Genomic DNA, 23,663 nt, shown 5'->3' on the forward strand with positions numbered 1-23,663 from the left:
GATTTATGTTTGTTATCTGCATGATGAGAATATTCATTTTAAATTTCTTCAGCAAGATTATTTCCTTTTGCAAATTTACATCTCAGGTGATCTGCTTTATTTTGTTTATTTTAAGTAACTTGTTTTACTATTCAGTTTTAAAATGCTTGTGGTTGGCGATTTATTTATAGGTTATTATGTCAATACTAGGCCACTTTAGTGGACCGTTTGTTATGATCAGTTTACTGCCAAAATCCTGAAGTGCACTTCTTCGACTAGTGTTACAACAAAATACAATTCCAAAATATCTGAAAATCATACATAAGCTTAGTGGACCTGTATCAACGAACACTGAATGGCAAATGAATCCAATGGTCACATTTTCATAACAATAAATTTCGAACCATCAATATTAACATGGTTCAAAATTGGGACATGAAATTTATTTATTTATTTTTATTTATTTATTTACATTTGTTGGCCAGGAGTGTCCGACTGGACATAGGTCCATTTTCAGCAGAGGCCTGAGGAGAAAAGCTCCACAGTTAAAATAAACAGACAGTAGTTACATTGGATTACATAGCGATTAACAATTTAACATAGCAATTACTTACAACATATTTACAGATGAAGAACATAGTACATCAGTAGACAACTAGAATCTTTATCTGTGAAGTACATAACAGACATTAACAAATGTTACAATAAGAAGTTTCTGCTGTATAATAAGTACTATGCTTATGAGCATCTGAGCTTGCTATAATCAAGGTAGTTAGTGAAATCTTTTTCAATTTCAACAATATGGTTCGGTGATGTGAATATATGCACAGGTGCACTTCAGGATTTTGATAGTAAACCATTATGATCTTATATTGAATTTAAAGAACATTAAATAATACCAGATACTGAACAGGATGAACCTCTTTAGACTTAGTTATGCCCCCTTTTTAGGGACCAGACCAGAACTTTGCTTATATTTACTCATCAAGTCATCAAGGTTGCTCTTAAAAGGATCAGGGAACTGCTATACATCCAGGGGGAGTCTATTTCATAAAAGAGGTATTCTCTGTGATAAATATCAATTACACTAGCAAGTACTATTTATATTGCAGTGATAGTGCAGATCTCATTATTGAGCATTTAGGGTTTTATTAGTTTTGTGAATGTAAAGGAGGTTGCATAGAACTAGATCCTTTGTGGACCTGCAGGCTTGAAAGAGGTGTCCTCTCAAATGTCAATAGGACATGGAAAAGAGTGTGAGCCATTTAAGGTGATCAGGATAACTCAAGGTGGACATGCCCTTGATTGTGAGTGCTTTAAAGCAATCAGGGTATCCTAAGATGTACTTGCTTTTTATTGTCTTGGTAAGAAATCACTGTGGTCTCTCGAGCTAGATCACATGCCTAGATAAGTACATCTCAAAGGAGCATTATACTTTAAAGCTGCCTGATAAGGGAGAAATAGATTGAGATGATGACTTCTTTGGATCTAGAAGCTATATCCTTGGTGATTATTGTGAGTACATAAAAGGATTTCCAATTACACTGGTAATGTGGTGGTCTAAAAATAGTCTGTTGTCAATGAAAGCATCCAATTTCCTAATGGCTGAGTCAACTTTGGGAGGGGGGGGCATAACATACGTGATAGAAACACGGGTGCCTGGGTTTGCTGAGGGAAACAATGCTACATTTCTTGGCATTTAGTTTGAGGCTGTGTTCTAAGCACCACTTGTTAGTGTACATTAAGTCTGCTGGAGAATCCGTTGGCCAGCTGTGGTGTTTATGACAACTCTCAGTTTGCAGTCACCAGCAAACTTCATCAGCCACAGGCCAGTGGTGACAGCCTTGATGTCAGAGAAGTAGGTACTGTGACAAAGGGAGATACTGCCAGCACAGCTATCTGGAATTTTGTAAATAATTATGTGTCATTTGTGAATGTCAACTTGATTTATACAAGATGCTTGTGTTACAACTGTATTAGAACTGTATGTTATGTGTATATCAAACTTGTTTGCACAGACATGTGTTGAAAAATGTTTTTTGCAAAGTGCTTGAAATGTGTGCCCTACTGGAATAGAACATAAATGTACATGCACTATTGTAGCTGTTTAAATTTATATATTTTAACAGTGGAAACTGGAACACAGGAGGTTAACTTCAGTCCAGCAAAACTTCAAAAAATAGCTGAAATTAAATTACTTTATGGCTATGCAATCAAAGATGATATATTTCAATGTCAATGCAGCAAGGAGATAGAATGCCTAAAACTAGGGAGCTTTCTGTATTGTTTCTAGAGTGAAATAATTACCAGTTTTGAAATGTGGAGGGATGTAATTCTTTTATGACTTCCAGCATATGCCATAGATCTGAGGTCTATGTATTTTTATAGGTAGATTCTAAATACTGCCAGATTCCAGCAGCAGTGGAGATTTCATCTGGGATAGAGTCAGATGACAAGAAATTATGTAATTCTGCAAGCTATCCCAGCAGCAATATTTGCGATATTAATTTAAGAAGTCTCTTAGAGAGACACAGCATTTTGTATTCTGTCTTTGACCTGACAGCAACTAGAAGATCTATTCACCACATCTGCCTTGCTCTTAAGTAAGTTAAATAGGGTATAGTAATTCCCTTAGATTCAGTCATGAATATTGTGAAACATAGTTTAGATGTTTTTTTTTATTTATTTGAGACTGTTCTGCAATGTTGTTTTAAATATTTCCTGTGGTTTTGAAATCTGATGTCACTGTGAATATATACTGAGTATTTTCTTGTCCTTTTATTATTTATTATTAAATATATTTAAACCTTTCATTGTGGCTGATCTTTGTAGAGATATTTAAGTTCTGAGAGTACTTGCATATTTATTTGGTGACACTGTGTAGGCCACTCCTAATAGCCTTGCTCTTAGTCAAAGTAAAATTTGTATTAATAGTAACATTACACAGTAAGATTGGACACCCTTTGTTAAGGGACTTAAAGTATCTGATAAGGAGTTGTCTGGCGGTAGTGATAACTACCTTATATTCTGTGCAAAAGGGGGCATAGCTAGAAAACTTGTGCCAGTCTTTCACAGGTGTGTGTGTGTGTGTGTGTGTGTGTGTGTGTGTGTGTGTGTGTGTGTGCATAAATCAAACCTCAAAGAGTGTGTTTCAGCTACTTGGGCATTGACACGAAGCACTGGTTGGACAGAGAGGGTGCTGGAGGTCTCGCCTTGGTCACTCAGCTGAGATTTCAACTCTATAGCTGTGCCAGTGGGGAGTCTTATTGGGATTCTGAAGAAAGAGGGAGAAACCAGCCCGGGACTGACTGCTGTCTCTGTGAGCTCTTAACGGAAACTGCATTTGATGCAGAGAGCTGCATCTGGACATACTGTGTGTGTACCTTGTCGTCCTCTCGGTGTACGTCCCCCACTGGTGTCAGTGGTGTGGATTGAGGCTCCTTGATTACTGGCCCAGTGGTGGGTCATCACATTATTGGCTGGCATGTAATGGGATTCAGTGGTGTGGATATTGAACTCGTAGCCTGTAAACAGTGGTCACTAAAGAAGGTGTTTGTACTCTCAAGCAGCCAAATGGTAGACATTCAGAGTTTCATATCACAATAGCTTTATTTATTTTTTTTGTTAGCTTAGTTAGCCAGGGAGAGCAAGCAAAGATGTCAGCAAAGGAATATGGCAAGCTGACAAGAAGCCAGTTGGCTGATATGTGCTAAGACAAAGGATTGATGCATGCCAACCTGAAAAAGAAGAAATGATTGCAGCTTTAATCACAGCTGCATCACAGACCAGCAACCAGGAGGACAACAAGAATGGCCTTGGGGATGTACAGCTCTCAGAAAAAGGACAGTTCAACCTTTCCACAGAGGACTTAAAAATCCATCTGGAGTTAAAGAGACTTGAACTAGAGGACAAATGCTTGGAAATAGAATCAGAATAGAGACTGCAGCATTTGGAGGTTGAAACAGAATCAGCAGAGAGACTGAGATGTCTGGAGGCTGCAGAAAATGAGAGGCACAGGCAACATGAAAAGGAGACACTGACTCTGCACCAGGGTCATGGAGGTAATGGGCAAGGGAATAACCGAACCCCAGAAGCAACAAAGATCAGTAAATTTCTTCCAGAATTTACAGAGGGTAATAACTTTGATAATTTTATTCATATGTTTGAAAGGGTATGTAAACAGTATAATGTTGACCAAGTGCTCTGGGTACAGTTTCTGACCCCCTTACTCCATGATAAAGCTCTAACTGCTATTTCTAAATTGTCTGATACTGATTGCTTAAATTATAATACTGTTAAAAATTGTTTTAAGTTAATACCTGAAGCTTATAGAAAAAAAATTTTGTTAACATAGATGCATGACAGATGAACATATGTGTGAATATATTGCTGAGTTAAGCACTTATTTTCAAAGATGGCTGAGTGGGTGTCAGGTTGCCATTTTTGAAGGACTGGCAGACCTTTTGGTGAGGGAACAACCCCTTAGTACTTTGCCTGAGGACATGAGAATCTGGTTAGCAGACAGAGAATGTAATACTGCGGATGAGTTGTGGAAAAAGGGAGACCTATACCTAGCAAGAAGGGCATCACTGCACAGAAAGGGATACCCAGTGCTACTCATGGGTCTAAGGGAGCCCATGGTGGGAAGCCGAAACTGCCCCAACAGAGTCCACCAGTAGCAGGGGAACCGCTAGTTCAGGTGCACAGCCAGGATCAAGGGTTAAATGTTTTAAATGTGACCTGTGTGGCCATGTAGCATATAGATGTCCATGGAGGCAAGGTGGGGAACAAAAGTTTAGATTTGTTTTTTATTTATTTGAGACTGTCCTGCAGTGTTGTTTTAAATATTTCCTGTGGTTTTGAAATCTGATGTCACTGTGAATATATACTGAGTATTTTCTTGTCCTTTTATTATTTATTATTAAATATATTTAAACCTTTCATTGTGGCTTATCTTTGTAGAGATATTTAAGTTCTGAGAGTACTTGCATATTTATTTATTTGGTGACACTATGTAGGCCACTCCTAATAGCCTTGCTCTTGGTCAAACTACCATTGGTATTAATAGTAACAATGCACAGTAAGATTGGGCACCCTTTGCTAAATGCCTAAAAGTAGCTGATAAGGAGTTGTCTGGTGGCAGTGATAACTACCTTATAGTCTGGGCAAAAGGGGCCATAGCTAGTATACCTGGGTCAGTCTTTCCCACGTGTGTGTGTGTGTGTGTGTGTGTGTGTGTGTGTGTGTGTGTGTGTGCAAATCAAACCTCAAAGAGTGTGTGTGTCAGCTACTTGGGCAGGGACATGTAACACTGTTTGGACAGAGGCGCTGGATGTCTTAGCTTGGCCGCTCAGCTGAGATGTCAACTGTGCCACTGGCGAATCTTAATGGGGATCTGGAGAAAGAGGGAGAAACCAGCCAGGACTGACTGTAGTCTCTGTGTGCTCTTAAGGGAAATTGCACTTGATGCAGAGATGCATCTGGAAATACTGTGTGCTTACCCTGTCATCCTCTCAGTGTATGTCCACCACTGGTGCCAGTGGTGAGGACTGAGGTTTCTTGATTACTGGTACAGTGGTGGGTCGTGAAGTGTAACCAGTACAGATCCCTGTGGTACACTACTGGTAACTACTCTTTTGGTTGAGAGTTCACATTCAGCAATAACAGACTGGGTTCTGTTGTTGAGCTAATTTGCTCTCCAGTGTATAACATAAGGGGGGTTAGATTTAGTTTGATTAACTTATTATTGCTACTAGATTGGTAAATGGTATCAAAGGCTCTAGCTAATTCCAGGTACACAGTGTGAAGAGATTTACCTGTGTCTAGTGCCTCAGTGACTTGTTCAGAATTGTCCACTAGCTTTAGGAGGTAGGATCTACCTTCAGCAAAGCCAAACTGGTTAGGATACATGGTTTGAAGACTGCTTATGTGTTTGTTAATGAATTGCAGATAAGGCTGGTGAAGGTTATGAGCCTATAGTTTCTCAGATCAGTAGTTGGTCTCCCTGTTTAGAGTGGAATAACTACAACAGTTCTACATACCTCTGGCATTAATCCATTGTAGAGGTTGAGACCGAATAGACTTAACAACAAATTAACCAGATCATGTTTGGTGTTGACAAGAAGACAGCCTGGTACATTATATGGGCCCATGGAGCTAGTATTCTGAACCTTTTGAGAGAGTACTTAGGACTTGCCCAGAGGTGATACCCAGAGGTATACTAATATGCTGTGGATCATTAGGAGAGATACGGAGTAATGTTTGAGCTAAATTTGTCTCTTAATACATTGGCAGTGTCTGAGATGGTGACAGTTGATACGACACCCTGACTATAAGTAGAACATAGGAAAAAAGGTAGATGATAATGATGATGATGATGATAAGGCTGATGTTGGCTTTGCCTTGAGGAGCTGCATATAAGGTGTTATTTTGTAGTAGCTCAGAGCACTGCTGGGTATTACTTCTGAGGTTTCTGAGATTGCTGAAGAAACCTTTGCAGTTACCCTAATGATGTTGGCAATTTTCAGGTCATTTCTACTTTTGGAGGATTTGATTTTGTTTCTAAGGTCTTTGCTGATCTTTCTGTGTGCTTATCTAATTGTACAGTTTGTTAATGCTAAAGTTTCAACAAAGGAATTGTTCTTAAATTTGGCACTGTATTTATGCCTTATGGGGACAGAGGTCTTTATGAAGCCTGGAAATTGCCATAGTACTTTTCCACGAATAAGGCTGCATATGATATGGGTCATCAGGGTCTGGAGAGTGTTCGAATTTTGTCAGGTCATGAGTTAGTTGCAGTAGATGTGGCTTGGAGTAGTCACTGAAGACAAAAGGGTTATGAGGTAATTTGAGTCTTGCACTTAAGATAAGTTTTACTGCATGGTGAGAGTCTATATTAGAAGTTTGAATGCACAGGTGTCCGAACACCGTAACATCGACCTGGGAAGTTTAAAATGTCAAAATAGCGAAGCCACGGACCACTGAATTTTTTCCCAGGGAAAAAAATTTGGTGGGCTGTTTCCACGGCTTTGCTATTTCCTCCACTGTGGTGCGATCTCGGAGTTGGTTTATTTAAGTAGGGGAGGTGTGGGGGGCAAAGTCCCCCACATTAGGAACATTTCATAGTGTATGTGTGTTTTTTGGTTTTGTACCGGAACAGTGATTTTTTTTCCCTGGGAAAAAAAATCGCTGTTCTGAGTGTTCAAAGTTATTGCATTTTGAACTTCTGGGTTCGACATTTACTTAGTCAACTTATTACAGTTTGATTATGTGATATAAACCCCATGGTGGCCAGATTTGATCAGTGATTTGCTAACTATAGAATGCTGAGCATAGGGAGGTTAGGTTGATCAGTTCTTTGATGTTGCAATATTTTTAGTCCCTCTTTAGTGTTTGGACTAGTTGGTCCAGGGAGCTGACATTAATGAAGTCCAGGAATCTTTGTACATATTTATTTATTTATGATAGTAGAAGTTGCCTAATTAAAGAAGGGGGTAGTTGAAGTCACCCAAGATGATATTGTTGGGCTCTCTAGTGAGGGACTTCAGTTTGTTTAGATATGCCTCATGATTTTAAAGGGTCATAGAAGGGCTATGGTAGTTGGCAGGGATATGGTACTGAGTTTTGTTTACCATGAAAAGGATGTGGAGGAGTTCAAGGTCATTGTCCTGTATTATGAATCTGGAGGTGAAATTGTTTCTTAGGAACACAGGTATACCCCCCTCCAGCTATACCTTCAAATTCATTGTTGGGTATGAAGGAGATGTAGACATTAAATCCCGGAGCTGTAGGGGTGATCTTCCAGTTCTGAAACCATGTTTCAGTAACTATGCATTTATCTATACTTTGAAGAGTTAGGAATGCCTGTAAGGAGTACAACATTTTTTTAAGGTTTCTAGCCTTGAGCAGTGACAACTTAATATTGTTTTGATTTTGGTTGGTTGTGTAAGTAATTTGAGGAGACTGACCTTTCCTAAAAAATATGCTATGGGGAAGAAAAAGTCTTGGTGTATTTATGGAAGCCATAAGGAAAGAGATAGGGGTGATCCCTAACAAAGCATCTGGTGTTGTCTATCATCTTCTCCCAGGTTGATATATATTGGATCAACACCAGAGGTTTATCCAGTAAAAGTTAATTATCTTCTGTTTGTAGTGAGGCATCATTCTCAGTGATGGGAGTATACTGCTTATTGACCTACAAATTCTGAGAACTCCATCATGTTGCTGTTCATAGGATCCATGGAGGAGCTTCTGAAGCCATTCATTCCCATGTGTGAAATGATCAGGCCATATGTGTACCTGGAGTAAAGGTAGTTGAAGGTTCTAGTGACATTATGGGTCCTGGTACCTGAAAAAGAGTTAGAAAGCACTCTGCCTTTGTTCAGCCTTGTTAGTATAGGATATGTGTGTCTAATTATTTTGTCATCTATGACCAGAATGTTGCCAGATATACAAGCTTGGTCCTGCATGCTGGTTGTGGATCCTCTTTTATGGCTGTGTTTACTATAGTGTCAGAATGTGCTGTATGTTGGCTTATAACTATGGATACTGGGTATTGTGTAAAGAGGTATATTTGAGGGTTTAAGCTCATGCCTAGATTTGCAGTTGTAGGAGGTTTGAGTAGAGAAACCTTTTTAACTGTATCAGCATAAGCCAGTTTTGAGTTTAAAATATGTGGATGTTGAAATGGTGTGGGTGAAGGAACAGCAGTGTTAAGTTCACAGCATGCTACTGGCTGAGAGAGGGACACCACCAGTTAAGTATTTACAACTCTCACAGACAGGAGTCCTTTGCATTAAGTTGGATTTCATTTTCAGTGAGCATGGGGCAGTTCTCATTTCTGCCCTAGGGTACCCTGTAATGATAAGGCTGGCAATAGATGGAGGATCAGACTACTGTATCCTCATGATGACCAGTATTGCCTTGTGATGAAGGTTAGTGAGGAACAAAAGAAGGGCAGGGGAATTAATACCGGGAAGAATTCAACCCGACACAAACACAGGGCCACACAGCTTTGAGAAGGATTGCAGAAATCCAGCTCTTCCAAGAGCATGTCCATGTAGCTCACTACAGCCTGTGAAAGGTGTTTCCACAGAGCAGAAGTGGACAACTCATTCACATGAGTTAGAAGAAGGTACCCTGTTGGTAGTACAATAGGAGAGGCTTTACTTGTGTGTCCTACTCAGCATATAAATGCAACCACCACAGTGCTGTGCTCAGTGCAGCTCTGCACAGTAAGTAGAAAAGTGCATTGGACATGTATGCCAGTGCCTTTGCTTTACAAATAATCTCATTTCCTATTGTACTCCCCATGATAAATTTGCAAGTGAGTTTGCCCAAAATAGAAATTATAATGTTATATTTAAGTTTTTAGTTTCACTGTTTAGTCATTTTTCTTTATAACCCTCTGATTCTGGCTTTGACCTCCTCACTCAGACTTCCTTTCTCCTAAACCACCCTTTCCAGACACTTGAAACTGTTAACCTGTTGCAATATTTTCCTTTCTATCTTAATTTTAATCTTCTTCTGATTTTCCCCATTTGCTGCCATGTCAACTGTCTTCTGTACGCAGTTTCTTCCCATGTGCCTTCAATTCCACATATCATTTCACTATCATGTGGTGAAGTTCCTTTTCTGGGTCTGCTTTTAGTGCCACATCATCTGATTACAGCAGCTTTGTTAATCTGTCCCCACCAATCTGCTTGCTAATGTAGTTCTTCACCAGTATGAACAGCGATGGGCTCAGAGCTGATCCCTGATGCACACCCACTCCCACTGGAATCCTCTTTGAGAGACTAAATCCTGTTAGCAGTTGTGTCATTTGGTTCTTGTATATATCCTGCACTAATTCTACCAGTATTTATTAGATGAACAAACGTTGCACAACTGCCCAAATCAGCTGTCGTGAAACTTTGTCATATGCTTTCTCAAACTCTAGGAAAACCAAGTTGGATTCTTTCCTTATTTTTCCTTATATCTAGCTTCTTCTCAATTATCTGTCTCACTGCAAACATGAAGTCTACTGTAATGTATCCTGATGTGATCATCTCCCATCTTACTTTCTACTACTCTGAGTATTTATTAATCAGTCATCGTCTCTAACACTTTTATGCAGTGTGACAGGAGTTTGATACCTCTATAATGCCAACCGCCATGAATATCTACTCTGTTCTCGTACACTGGCACTAGAATGCTTATTCTCCATCATCTGAATTGTGTCTTTTTCTCCATATTGCAGTGAGTACCTTCTGAAGATCTTTCTCCTCAAGCACACCTAACATCTTGATCATACCTACTGTAACTTCATCTGAGCCTGCTGCTTACCTGACTTCATTTTCCTTAGTGCCGTACTTACTTCTAGAGTGGCTCTTCTTCCTCTTTCATCATAGGCTGTGCCTGAGGCAGTACAGATTCTGTGCAGTGTTATTTATTCAGAAGCTGCTGGAAGTACTCATCCATCTGCCTCTGATGTCCTGTGGCCTGGTGAGTAGTTGTTGCTGGTGTCCCATGGTTTCTGATGGCTACCTTCTTTATTTTTCCGTCTTTGACTTGCAAACTGATAGTTTCTTTCTGTCATCTGCTGAGTCACTTTCCAGAGTTCCCTTGATGCCTTGTTCTTTGTTATTGCACTTACTGTCTTAACCACTTTTTTAGCCAACCAATATTCTTTCTTTAGCCTGATCTGTCTTTTCTATTTCCTACGTTTACCTGCACTCCTTCTTTCTTTTGATGAATTCTTCCACCAACAGCTTTCCTTATGTACCTTATTTCCATAGCTGGCTCAGCCACATATCTCTTCTATATTCTCACACATGCTGTTTTGAGACGCTGCCATTCTTCTTCAGCTCCACCTATTTCCTCTTCTTCCTGAGGTTCTAGAACCCTGAATATTTCCTTGAACTATTGTGCTTTCATTGCAGTGAACATCCTGGTGTTCAGCCTTGTCACTGTTTACCTTAGAGCCTACTCTGACCACTGCTTGCAGCTGATTGTGGCAGCCAATGGTTTCACCTATGGATTGACAATTTCACTGAAGATGACTCTGCAATTACTGATTCTACCTCACTGCCCTTTCTTTACTAGGAAGAAGTTGACCTGAGCTGCATGTTCACCACTCTTGAATGTGATCTTTTTTCTGACTGTCATTCTTACTGAATATGTTGACCACCAGCAAGCCATTTACTAGATAAATATCTAGAATGGCCTCTCTTTTTATTCCAGTTGTCCCACCCATATGGTCCTAAGAAGTCCTTTTATCCTGTTCTGTCTGACCTGATATGTGCATTCAGGTCCTCCATTATCAGCAGCAACTCATGTTGTCCTGTAACTGCTGCCTGAATGCACTCTTTTCCTTATCATAACCCTGCTGTGTGGCATAGACTGAGATTATAAATACTGTCCTATCATTAAGTTGGAGTCTGATTGCCACAAATCTGTTATTAATTCTGATGGCATCCCTCACTGCCTTCTGAGGCTTCTCCCTCACCACAATTCCCACACCATTCGTAGTCTGTCCTCCCCCTGCCTGGTAGACTCTGGATCCCAAGCCAAGAGGCTTTGCTGCAGTGTCCTTGTACTCCTGGATACATAGGATGTCCAGCCTCCTCCTTACCATCATGTAATCCCCTTCTAGAATGCATCCTGTTTGTGAACCTATATTCATAGTAGCAATCCTTATTTAATTTCTTGGTATATTGATTAGTTTTACATCCAGCTTTTATTCAACAGAGCTCTCACAATAACCCTGGCTGGCCAACTGCAAACTGACAGCTAATAGCTTACTGACCCAGAGCTGGTGAGCTTTATGTGCCATGGACTGGAGAAAAGGTAAAGGAGGGGGAGCTAGAAGAATGACAAAAATAAGGGAACATCAAAATAGAATTACGAAGATATGCGGGCTGGTGTTAGGCTCAACAAGCCATTGCATTGTGATAGCTTTCAACACAGGTGTGGGATTGCATGCACTCACATAGCAAAAGTATTATAGGCCTCAGTTATGATATGGATAGCATATCCCCCCACAGAGTGGGTGGGATTAGACCATTACAAATGCTGTCATTACTGAGTTTGCCATCAAACACATAAAGTATCCTCATTACTCTCTGAATGACAATCCCTCTAGACAGCTGTCACCATGATCCTGGTGAAATTCCCATATAAGGAAATGAATGTGCAGTATCTAATGGGAATGGTGGCACTTAGTCAGAAGAGTGGGGACAGACAAGCACATAAAAATATGCAGATATGTGGGGAGGTGGATAAAGGATTGATTGGGGGGTGCATTATGATGAGTGAAGGAGGAATATATTCTTATTAGACTGAAAAAAAAAGTTAAAATGAAATAATAAAAAGCCACATAAAACCTTAATCACATACTACTAGGAAAACAGAATATATCCTAACCATTTATACTGGTAACCATTTGAGACTGTGAGACAGTGCAGGTTTCAGAAGAGTGAGACGGAACAAAGACGTGGACTTGCATATACCAAGATTACTGTTTCTCAGAGTATTCTCTTTTCTCTAAAGTATGGTAAGCTTAGAGTTGGTATATACGAGTTCAGGGGTGCATGGGGATTTACCTCTCCTGCAAATAACAATTGTAAAGAAGCACTGTAATCTTCAGCATCCACTATTCTCCAGTATTTTTGTATTTTTTTTCTAGTAATTACAGGACATGCACTTACGAATCTTGGAATTACAATAGGGAACCATTTAAGATAACTAAAAATAAAACTCACTAAAACATAAGAAAATTATTATACCAGCAAATAACAAACTGTCAAAAAATACTAAAATTCATAAAAAAAAAAATTATGACTTCAAAAACAGAATACTTTTACTCTGGAAACTACAGGAGAAATTTCTTACAAGACTGCCTTTGTATAGCTGATTTTTCTCACGCACCAGCGTTGGATTTATTTTTCTCAGTTTCTCATTAATGGCTAGATTGTTAGTGTCATCTGTAAGCAGCAACATACAAGCAATAAATAGGTACAGGTGGAAACCTTTGTTGATGAAGATACTTGTTACACTGTCCAGACAGCATTGCTTTGTCACAGATCTCAGATCTGCCCATTAGTGGCTACAGGGCACTTGTAGAAAGATTGCTCCACAAAGAAACAACACTTTACAAATTAAGGATACTGGTTAAGTTGTTTTGAGCTTCATACTAAATGACTCATCATAGGCATGGAGGAGCTTCTGCTTTTAGTTTTTGTTAATAAATAAGTCAGTGTAACACTAGTTATGAAAGCTGGAGAGAATGTACCCACAGGTGATGGGTTCTGGTTGTCTGGTTTATTTTACTTGCAGAATTATTGAAGATGTGTCTGAGTGAATGTTTTTGCCTGTATAGTTTTTGCATATAGGTTGCTACCAGCATATATTTACAAAAAATCTATCATTCAGATATCAAATATGCAGTCTATATTTTACATAACCATGTTTGTTGGAGCAAATGCCTATATTCTTCAGGAAATCCTGTGTAAATAAGCAAGATAAGTAAATTTGCCTCTAAAATGTAATTAAGTAAGATAAGTCATCTTTGTTATTAACAAATGACTGTGTTTTACAAAGGGCAAGAGCAGATATAAGCATAGATGCATATAATTACCCAGAATAAATACTGGGATAACTGCAGGTTGATGCATACCATGAAGAGACAATTGTTACCCGAAATGGTGTCCGTAGATACTTGGGGATGTTATCTCAAGCTACATACCAGTGAAAGGATTCATCTTAGACAGTCTTTTCTAGCCACCATTAACATTTTTAAGTCTCCAACACACAACTGATACTAGTGAGAGTTAACTGACTATTTATCAGTGAGCGCTACAATTATCTGTCTAAAAATCATTTCATCTATTTATTTATTAAGATACTGGAATACATAATACATACTCCTCAATCTGTTGGCACAACCATTTCACAGCTTTCAGTGTGCAAATGCCAGGAAGAGCTTCCATTTTAATCTGTTCAGAAAAAAAAAGAAATTAAAACATAGTTGAATGGCTGAATCATTTTAATAATTCAATGTATCCTGTTTACTGTGTTCATTTTCTAGAAAACAAATTATATGTATGGTGAGATGTCATTACATAAATACTGCAACTATATACCTATGCTCTAACTATACTTTACAATCAACCTGCAGTAGTAGGCCCTCTTTCAGAGACCTCATCTCAGCAAGTCATGTACCACTGGGGTGATGTAAGTGAACTATCTTGGCTGTAGCTTTTGTTTCGTAAAGATATCAGGTTCTATCTTTTCACTAATTAATGTCTACTGTAGAGACTGATGCTATGTAACAGGGGATCTAATAGCTGTGTGATGATGGGGTGGTCTTGCAGTGATACTTGGAAGCAGACACACTTATCTACATGGCTTAATGACATCCTTGCTTCATTAGAGATAAGGAAAGCGGAAAGCTTAAATTGATGGCAGGGTAACTTGCTTGGCCCAAAATGTTCTTAGCTTAAAAATCTCTTTTCAGCTGGTCAAGAGAGATAAACTTTGTAGATGTCAGTGTGATGGGAGTAGACAGACTAATGGAAAAATCTGGTCTGCAAGCCAGAGCAGTAAGAGAACATTAGAAAACTTGCCTAGATTTTCAGAAGACATTGTCCATCATCAAGTAAACACTGCTTTTTATTCATAGACTTTCATAAAAATAGATGACTAAATAATATAGAATCACTGATTATCAGAAATGCAATAGTATGTATGATAAGCAAACTATATTTGCATCTAACAGTGAGAAAAAAATTCCAAAGCTCTGCAAATTTTACTGGGATTAAAATTTTCTGAACATCATTCTTGCTTGTACCTTAAAATTCTTCCATCAAAGTACAAAATGGATTGCAACATTGTTTCTTTTTAGCTCTGATTACTGGACTTTTTTTTATCTTATCAATAACAAAATGTTATCCAAGCTCCAAAAGCATACTAACGTTCTGTACACGTTCACAGAAGTTTAAGCACTCATACAGTACTATCCCTCAAACCAAGTTTGTAGGTCTCAGAAATGACCACAGATGTAAGAAATGTCCCTCTATTAACCACATCTAAAAATATAAAACATTGGAACTATTGAGATCAGGATGACAATGCTGTGCCCTTCAGAATATTACAGAGCTACTTAGGTAGGCTCACTTTTGTGAGTTGCACATATTTTTAGTTTTCTTTTTTTGCTTACTTATGTTTTGATCACATATCTGCACTAAAATATACTTTCAAGCACAGTGTCTCCTATTATGCACGTTATTGGCTCTAAGCTCTGTGAAATACCGTTTGTGCTGTAGTGTTTGAAAGTGCAAGCAACAGAAGTGAAAAAGCACTAACTTTACTTTTTTAAAAACATTTTTATTTATTTATATTTTGTTAAGCTGGTTAGTCCCACTAAGCTAGTGGCCTCTTTTCAGGGAGACCTGAGGTGGTATTAAAACTACTAGTGGAACTTTGGCTGGGGCATTGGGGAACTTTCCCTATAGTTTCCAACAGGTTCTATGGCATCTGTTACAGGTACCTGAACTACCATGAACAGATGGGACCTCAGTTTAATGTCTCATAGGTTCATAGGTTCATAGGTAGGTACTAGGCTATTGGCCCTAGGGCCTATATAAGCCTAGCCAAAAGGTACCCTGGCTTTTGCCACCCAAGAATATTATTTTCCTGTGCCACTGTCGAGCAGAGCCACAGAAGTGATCCCCGGGGTGAATTTCCTATCTCCCTGTGATGACTGGGGAGAGATGGGAAAAGGCTGCTAGCCTAGTCAAATAGAATTTGATATATAATTCTGGCATTTGTAAATAAATGTAAAAATACAGGCATGTTTTCTGGAGTACAAAAGAATATTGTGAAATGTGGAACTGCAAAATATGTGACAACATTGCACTCTACTGGCCCAGTGAAGCATGTTGTGACCCTTTCATGTTATAATTCGGCTCCAGTGTGTCTGGATGATGGTTTCATGCCCATTGTTTTAAGGCTAAAGTTTATGACCAGAATTTAGATGTGGAATGTGCTTTATTGCTCAGGTTTCTGTTAGACTATACATGTGAAATGACTTATATTGTTGTAAGTTTCTGAGCATTTGTTAGATTGCTAAATAATGCAGTTTGTGGCCTGATAACTCCAGACTAAGTGTCAAAAATGATATAATTTGGGAGGGCCTTAGAGACATGTTTGTTAGTAATGTTTAAATACTATTTCTCACAAGAGACTGGAAGCATTTTGATCTTGGATATCTAACACAGCACTCTGCCTAACCACACATGTAAGTTTCTAGCACCGTGATTTCTTGTAGGAATAGTTAAAGCTAGTAAAGATTAATTAGGTATTTTTCTATGAAATCAGACCTGTCCTACTGTATTATTTTAAGTTTCTGTGTGATCTCTGAACTCTTAGATATCTTTGTGGTGTAGTAGTTTTGTCTTGTGTTTTAATTATTTATTATTAAATATTTTTAAAACCTTCTACCTGTGGCTGGTTTATGTAGAGATAAATTATGCTTTAGAGTACATTATATATTTATAGAGTTTACTGTCTAAGCCCTTCCAATAAGCCTAGACTGAAGAGTCACATTACCATTGGATAATAATATTGCACAGTAATAATCGGATACGCTTTTAAGGGCCTTTTAGTAGCTGATATTATTAGCTGGGTGGTAGCAGAGATTACTACTGTATGGTCTTGGTAAAGGGGCACTGCTGGAGAATCTGTGTCAGCCTTTCCCAGGAGTGTCTGTGAAGTTGTATAAATACTTATCTCAAAGTCTGTGTGTGTGTGTGTTGTGTCAGCTACTTGGCAGGGACATGAAGCACTGGTTGGACAGAGAGGGTACTGGAGGTTTTAGCTTGCCCAGGTAGGCTGAGACCTGGACCCTATAGCTGTGCCAGTGGGGAGTCTTATTGGGGACCTGGTGAGCAAGGGAGCAACCAGCCCCAGACTGACTGTGATCTTTGTGTGCACTTAAGGGAACTTGTACTTTACTGTGTGTATTAGTTATCCTTTCCTCTCTTCTAGGAGATGACCTCCCTGGTGTTAGTGGTGAGGATTGAGGCTCCTTGATTGCTGGGCCAGAGCACGGTCGTCACAAGTGGTGGCAGTGGTGGGATCTACTTCACATACTAATTGGCTTGTAGTGGTGTGGGTAGAGCACATTCCTGTAGCTTATGTACAGTGATCTCTAAAAGTGTTTTGCACTCTAAAACAGTCATGCAGTGTATACTCAGAGTTCAGATCACAATTGTTTTATTTCTTTTGTTAGCTTAGTGTTAGTCAGGGTGAGCAGGCAGCATGTCAGCAGAAGAGTATGGAAAGCTGACAAGGAGCCAGCTGGTGGAGATGTGCCAGACTAGGGGACTGGTGCATGGAAACCTGACTAAAGCAGACCTGATTGCAGCCTTGGTTACAGCTACATCAGAGAACAGCAGCCTGGAGGGCAATCAGACTGACAGTGGAGATACAATATCCTCTGAGAATGGACAGCTTAGCCTTTCTGCAGTGGACTTAAAAATCCAGCTGGAGCTAAAGAGACTTGAGTTGGAGGCCAGGCGTATGGAACTAGAAGCAGCTGAGAAAATGAGGAGTCTACAAGCTGAGGAAAATGAACGGCAGAGGAGGAATGAGAGGGAAATGCTGACTCTTTGCCAGAGTCATGGAGGTGACGGGGAAGGGAGTAACTGGATCCCAGAAGCACAAAAGGTCAGTAAATTTCTTCCACAGTTTAAAGAGGGGGATAATTTTGATAGATTCATTCATATGTTTGAGCAGGTATGTAAACAGTATGAAGTTAACCAAGGGCTCTGGGTACGGTTCCTGACCCCCTTACTTCATGGTAAAGCTGTAACTTCTTTAGCAAAAATGCATGACACTGACTGTTTTGATTATACTGCTGTAAAAAGACAGTTGTTGGAATGTTTTAAGCTAGCACCTGAAATGTATAGGAAAAAGTTTTGTGAGCATAGACGCAAGGCATATGAAAATGTATGTGAATATGTTGCTGAACTGAGCACTTATTTTCATACCTGGGTGAGTGGATGTCAGGTAACCACTTTTGAAGGGCTGGCAGACTTTTTGGTACTGGAAGAAGCCCTTAGCACTTTGCCTGAGGACATGAGGATCTGGTTAGCTGATAGACAGCCTGCTACTTCAGAGGAGTTGGGGAAGAAGGGAGACCTATACCTAGCAAGCAGGGCAGCCCTGCACAGGTGAGGGAATCCCAGTACTGCTCATGGGTCTAAAGGAACCCATGGTGGGCAGCACAGACTGCCCCAACTGAATCCACCAGTAGCAGGGGAAGCCTCTAGTCCAGGTACATGTCCAGGAGCTATAGTTAAATGTTTTGAATGCAACCGGTGGGGCCATGTGGCATACAGATGTCCATGGAGGCAAGGTGGGGAACAAAAGTTGAAAGTGCCAGTAAGTGGGAAAGACAAAATGCCAATAGTAGGTTGTCTTGGGAAAACAAGGGTACCAAACTACCACCAGAGGTTATATCCTATTGTAGTGAATGGCAAAGAGGCCATTGCTAAGAGAGAGACAGCCACTGATATAACCATTATAAAGCCTGCACTGGTTACAGAGGATCTCTACTTGCCTGGGTGGTATACTCCAGTCAGGGCTTTAGGAGGGATCCCATTCCAAATATCTTTAGCTAGGATTCACTTTGACTGGGAGGGTGGAAAAGGAAGCCAGCAGGTCAGTGTGTTTGAGGATATACCTGCAGATGTCTTGATAGGGAATGCTTTTGATAGTGCAGTACCCTGCACTTGTGCAGTTACACACAGTCAGGCTTGGAGACAAGCATGTAAGTCTGGTAGCCTGGGGGAGACCCAGACAGACTGCACACTTGCATCCAGGACTGCTGAGGTTGTTACTTCAGGGAGGGAGCTGTTCTGTAGCAGTGAGACTGAAGGTGAGCCACAGCTGCTTGTGGGTACTGATGGTCCCTTGGACAGAGTGACTGCAAAGGTAGATATGAGTAGTAGGACCCAGGCTGACAGTGAGAAGCCGCTGTCAGAGGATGCCAGACGTCCTGTGGAAGCGGAGCTGGGAAGGGTTTCAAGGAGAGACTTGAGACAGGCTCAGCTCTCAGACACTACATTGCAAGGCCTGAGACAGGTAGCTAGGGAGGCACCTGATTCTCATGGGAAGGGGGAATCTGTATACTAGGACAAAGGGTTACTATACAGAGAGTGGACCCCTGAGGGAGGGCTAGAAGGTGAGAGAGTACAGTAGTTGGTAGTGCCTAGAGCTTACCATCTGGCACTTCTAGCCATAGCCCATGATATTCCCTTTGCAGGTCATATGGGCATAAAACATACAAAGAGGCATATTATGCAAAACTTCTATTGGCCTGGAATTTCCAGAGATGTAACAGGGTACTGCAGGACCTGTGAGCAGTGCCAAAAGGTAGGCAAGGCAGGAGACAAGGTGAGAGCTCTTTTGATGCCTTTGCCTGTGATTGAGGAGCCATTTCAGAGGGTAGCTATGGATATTGTGGGTCCTCTGAGTACCCCAAGTTCCACAGGGAAAAGGTATATCCTAGTGATTGTAGGTTATGCTACACGATACCCTGAGGCAGTGGCTTTGTCCTCCATTGAGGTCGAGAAGGTGGCAAATGCTTTGCTAGAGATTTTCAGCAGGGTAGGTTTCCCAAAAGAAATACTGTCTGACATAGGTGCCAATTTTATGTCAGACCTGCTGGCTTGTCTGTGGAAGTCCTGTGGGGTGAAGCACATGAAGGCCACCCCCCACCATCCCCAGACTAATGGTCTTGTTGAGAGGTTAAACTCTACAATCAAGTCCATGCTACGGGCATTTGCAGATCAGTTTAAGAGGGAGTGGGACAAATATTTGCCCCATCTGTTGTTTGCTTACAGAGAGGTTCCCCAGGAATCCACAGGTTTTTCACCCTTTGAGTTGCTGTGTGTGCATAGGGTGAGGGGGCATCTAGATTTAATTTGAGATGAGTGGGAAGGTGAGTGTGAGTCTCACAAGGATTCTGTTGTGGCATATGTCCTGAAACTCAGGACAAGGCTCAGAGAACTCATGGGCCTGGCCCAGGAGAACCTGGCAGAAGCCCAACAACAGAAAAAGTTGTGGTATGACAGGAATGCTTGAGCTAGAGAATATGCTGTAGGGTAGCAGGTGATGGTTCTCATTCATGTCAGACACAACAAATTGCAGGCAGCTTGGGAGGGACCCCACAAGGCAGTAAGAAAGGTAAGTGATGTTAACTGCATGGTGGAAGTGTTAGGCAGATGGCAGGGGCACAAATTGTACCATGTTAACATGATGAAACCTTACCATTATTGGGAGGCCCTTGTGCTGAGCATTTGCAGCGAATTGCAGGAGGAGTCCGAGAGAGATCTTGTGAATGATCTCCTCAGTGAGGCTCGGGTGGAAGGGTTAGCAATGTCCCAGCTGCTATCTCCTACCCAGGTTTGAGAAATCCGAACAGTTTTGCAGGAGTTTGAGGGCATGTTCACTGGGAAACCAGGGAGCACCCACCAGGTGCAGCACCAGGTGGATACAAGACCCCAAAGGCCTATCAGGCAGGCCCCTTATAGGGTGCCTGAGAGAGTCAAACAGACTCTGAGGAAAGAGGTACAGGAGATGTTGGAACTAGGGGTGATTCAGGAGTCCAACAGTCCCTGGGCCTCCCTAGTGGTACTGGTGCCAAAGAAGGATGGAAGCACCAGGTTCTGTGTGGATTACAGGAAATTAAATAGTCACACAGAGGCAGATGCTTATCCCATGCCTAGGAGAGATAAGGCCCTAGAACAGCTGGGTGGGGCTAAGTATCTTACAACCATTGATCTTACCAAGGGTTACTGGCAGGTGCGCTCGAGTCCCAGTGCTAGAGAGAAGTCAGCCTTTGTGACTCTTTTTGGCTTGTATGAGTTCACAAAGATGCCCTTTGGGATGAAGAATGCCCCAGCAACTTTCCAGAGGTTGGTAGATCATATCTTTGCAGGAGCAGGAGGGTTTGCCCTTGCTTACATGGATGATATTGCTATCTAAAACCATTCCTGGCAAGAGCACCTTCAGCATGTCAGGGAGGTGCTGGGCAGACTAAAGAGGGCAGGGTTGATCATTAAGCTGAGCAAATGTCAGGTGGGTATGGCAGAAATCTCCTACCTAGGACACAGAGTGGGGAGTGGTAAGATAAGGCCAGAACCTGAAAAAGTGGAAGCCATTCAGTCATGACCTGCACCTGTTACCAAAAAGCAGGTGAGGGCATTCTTGGGGACAGCAGGGTACTACAGAAATTTTGTTCCCAATTATAGTACCACAGCTGATCCTTTCACAAACCTGACAAGGAAGAACAGGCTAGATAAGGTAGTGTGGACCCCTGCATGTGAGCAGGCATTTCAGAAACTTAAGGAAGCTTTGGGAGGACCCCTGTGTTAGCCAGTCCAGACTATAGCAAAGAATTTGCTGTGCAGGTGGATGCTTCAAACTATGGGGTGGGGGCTGTACTTAGTCAGATTTCTTCAGAGGGAGAAGAGCACCCAGTGGTTTATCTCAGTCGTAGGGTCCAATCCAGGGAGGAATACTATGCAGCGGTAGAAAAGGAATGTCTAGCCATAGTGTGGGCACTACAAAAACTTCAGCCTTATCTGTATTGAAGACAATTCACTGTGATGACAGATCACAACCCTCTAACATGGTTAAACAGAGCCAGTCAGCAAAATGCCAAGTTGCTAAGATGGAGTCTGGGGTTGTAAGCATATGATATGTCAGTGCAGCACCGCAGTGGGAGTAGCAATGCCAATGCAGATGGGCTCTCAAGACAGGGAATGGAGTGAGGTACACCCAGATAGACCTCACACTCTCATGTGATGTTTCTCAAAGGGCACTTAAAAAACTTGCTTGAGTTCCCCGGGGGGGGGGGGATGTGACAATTGGGGAGAGATGGGCGAAGGCTGCCAGCCTAGTCAAACAGAATTTGATATATAATTCTGGTATTTGTAAATAAATGTAAAAATACAGGCATGTTTTCTGGAGTGCAAAAGAATATTGTGAAATGTGGAACTGCAAAATATGTGACAATATTGCACTCTACTGGTACAGTAAAGCATGTTGTGACCCTTTCATGTTAGAATTCGGCTCCAGTGCATATGGATGAATGTTTCATGCCCATTGTTTTAAGGCTAAAGTTTATGACCAGAATTTAGATATGGAATGTGCTTTATTGCTCTGGTTTCTGTTAGACTATACATGTGAAATGACTTATATTGTAAGTTTCTGAGCAGGTGTTAGATTGCTAAATAATGCAGTTTGTGGCCTGAGAATTCCAGACTAAGTGTCAAAAATGATGTAATTTGTGAGGGCCTTAGAGACATGTTTGTTAGTAAATACTATTTCTCACAAGAGACTGGAAGCATTTTGATCTTGGATATCTAAATCAGAACTCTGCCTAAGCTCACATGTAAGTTTCTAGCACTGTGATTTCTTGTAGGAATAGTTAAAGCGAGTAAAGATGAATTGTGTATTTTTCTTTGAAATCAGACCTGTCCTACTGTATTATTTTAAGTTTCTGTGTGATCTCTGAACCCTTAGATATCTCTGTGGTGTAGTAGTTTTGTCTTGTGTTTTAATTATTTATTATTAAATATTTTAAAACCTTCTACATGTGGCTGGTTTATGCAGAGATAAATTATGCTTTAGAGTATATTATATATTTATAGAGTTTACTGTCTAAGCCCTTCCAATAAGCCTAGACTGAAGAGTCACATTACCATTGGATAATAATATTGCACAGTAATAATTGGACACCCTTTTAAGGGCCTTTTAGTAGCTGATATTATTAGCTGGGTGGTGGCAGGGATTACTACCGTATGGTCTGGGTAAAGAGGCACAGCTGGAGAATCTGTGTCAGCTTTTCCCAGCAGTGTCTGTGAAGTTGTATAAATACTTATCTCAAAGTGTGTGTGTGTTGTGTCAGCTACTTGGCAGGGACATGAAGCACTGGTTGGACAGAGAGGGTACTGGAGGTTTTAGCTTGCATAACTATGCTGAGCCCTGGACCCTATAGCTGTGCCAGTGGGGAGTCTTATTGGGGACCTGATGAGCAAGGGTGCAACCAGCCCCAGACTGACTGTGATCTCTGTGTGCACTTAAGGGAAATTGTACTTTACTGTGTGTATTAGTTATCCTTTCCTCTCTTCTAGGAGAAAACCTCCTTTGTGTTAGTGGTGAGGATTGAGGCTCTTTGATTGCTGGGCCAGGGCATGATTGTCACACCCCCATCCAATCATCAAGGTTTTTCTTGAAGAGTGCTTTGTTTGATATAGATAGGTAGTTTGTTCCAGAGTATGGGAAGTCTCTGGGACAGGAATCTATCTCTCCAGCATGTTCTGTTTATTGTTGTGACAAGGTTTAGGTCCCTAGAGTGTGTAGCTCGGAGGGATTGGGGTTTCTTTAAGTGGAGCATGTCCAAAATCTCTGGGTTTGACATAGCTTTGTGTGTTAGGTAGAGATCACCTCTGAGTAGGCCTTATGCAATGGAGTAAAGCTGCAGTTTCTTGAGACAGTCTGCATAGGGCATCTGTTTGAGGCCGGTAATCCTCTTTGTGAGGTATTTCTGTGGCCTTTCCAGTTCTTGTAGATGTCTTGTGAGGTACACACCAAAAGGGGTGTTGTACTCTATAATGGGTCTAATGAGTGACGAG

At 40.9% G+C, this 23,663-nt stretch overlaps 1 protein-coding gene across 1 annotated transcript in view; it reads right to left on the bottom strand.

Annotated features, from left to right (window-relative positions):
- AOAH (acyloxyacyl hydrolase) overlaps positions 1 to 23,663 on the bottom strand; it is a 1,217,970-nt gene that overhangs the window by 860,877 nt on the left and 333,430 nt on the right. Inside the window, exon 6 of the mRNA XM_044065645.1 lies at positions 13,882 to 13,952. Coding sequence (XP_043921580.1) covers positions 13,882 to 13,952 — 71 coding nt within the window. The remainder of the gene's footprint in view (positions 1 to 13,881; positions 13,953 to 23,663) is intronic.

Source organism: Protopterus annectens, chromosome 3.part0, assembly GCF_019279795.1.
Source record: "Protopterus annectens isolate FY-2018-M chromosome 3.part0, PAN1.0, whole genome shotgun sequence".
Taxonomy (NCBI): Eukaryota; Metazoa; Chordata; order Ceratodontiformes; family Protopteridae; genus Protopterus; species Protopterus annectens.